This window comes from Rhagoletis zephyria, unplaced genomic scaffold (genome assembly GCF_001687245.7).
Source record: "Rhagoletis zephyria isolate East Lansing unplaced genomic scaffold, Rhagoletis_zephyria_1.1 Rzeph_scaffold_71549, whole genome shotgun sequence".
Lineage (NCBI taxonomy): Eukaryota > Metazoa > Arthropoda > Insecta > Diptera > Tephritidae > Rhagoletis > Rhagoletis zephyria.
The window spans coordinates 1-1290 of NW_016228599.1; the positions used below are offsets into that span (position 1 = coordinate 1).

The 1290-nt window shown below is 62.5% G+C and overlaps 1 protein-coding gene across 1 annotated transcript; it reads right to left on the bottom strand.

The window, feature by feature from the left end:
- Nucleotides 1-4: 4 nt before the first annotated feature.
- LOC108357167 (kinesin-like protein KIF3B) lies at nt 5-1286 on the bottom strand (the record flags this gene model as incomplete). Its single annotated transcript, XM_017608260.1, has 3 exons — nt 5-82; nt 161-946; nt 1029-1286. Coding segments are annotated over 3 exons (1122 nt in total), but the record flags the coding sequence as incomplete, so codon positions are not given.
- Nucleotides 1287-1290: the final 4 nt, after the last annotated feature.

Here is a 1290-nt window from a genome sequence, read left to right on the forward strand (position 1 = left end):
TCAGGTCGCTGGAGATGCGCTCCAGCTCGCGCCGCTCCTCGGAGGCCGTTTCGTGGAGGTCGCGAATCTCAGAGTTGATGGACTGCACAGGAGAAAAAGAATGTAAACAAAACGAAAAGGAAGACAAATAGAACACTCTACAAACAGTCTTTCTACTCACCTGAAACTCCTTGACTACCTTTCGCAGCTTCCGCCGCTTCATCTCCACCTCCTGCTGCAGTGAGGTGAAGGTCTCCCGCACCTCCTGCGTCGCCTCCTCCTGCTCCTCCAGCTGGCGGACCATGGCTCGCTCCCGCTGCCGTTGCGCCCGCAGCTGGTCCATCCGCGTCTCCAGCTCACGTTGCTGTTCATTGGTGTGGTCGACAATGTTCTTTCCTCCGACCAGCATTTTGCTCTCCATGGCGCGGATACGAGCTTGCAACCGCTCACTTGCCTCCACGTCGATCATGGTGGCTGGGAGCTGGTCACTGGTGACATCTTCAGACGATGTTTTACCGCTGACGCTGCTGGCCGTCAGCTTCAGCCGCCGCCGCTCTTCGAGCTGCAACCGCAGCCGCTCAATCTCCGCCTGGAACTCCTTCAGCAGCGTGTCCTTCGGGTCCTCGTTGATCTTGGGCTTGTTCTGGATGTTCTTCGCCCGGCTGGCGTACCGCAGCGTCGTCAGCGTCTCCTCGTAGTTGTACGCCGAGGGGCCAATGTTGGCGACCATCACCGTGCGGGCGTTGCCGCCCAGGCTGTCCTGCAGCAGCCGCGTCAGCTTCGAGTCGCGGTAGGGAATGTGCCGCTTGGTGCGGCCGTCCACTAGCGCCGAGATGACGTTGCTCAGCGCCGACAGGCTGAGGTTGATGGTGATGCCCTCCTTGGCACGTTTGCCCGCCGTCTGTGTCTTGCCGAGGCGCTCGCTGCCCGCCAGGTCCACCAGATTGAGCTTGCCGACGCGAATGTGCTCCACGCCCGTCGCCGGGTCCCGCTCGCTGTGCTCAATGGTGACGAGGAAGATGGCGTGCGAGCGGCTGCTGTGCTNCGACGCGAATGTGCTCCACGCCCGTCGCCGGGTCCCGCTCGCTGTGCTCAATGGTGACGAGGAAGATGGCGTGCGAGCGGCTGCTGTGCTCGTTCATGTTGGTGGCGCCGACGGCTCGGTTCTGCCGCCCCTTCACCAGGACGCGCTCAATCTCGCCGACGCTCTTGCAGACGAAGCTGGAGAGGTCCTCCACGTAGACGCCGGTGTCGGGGCGCTCTCGAAGGGCCAGCCGCTTGGTGACGTCGGTGGCCAGCAGGTCGCGAATG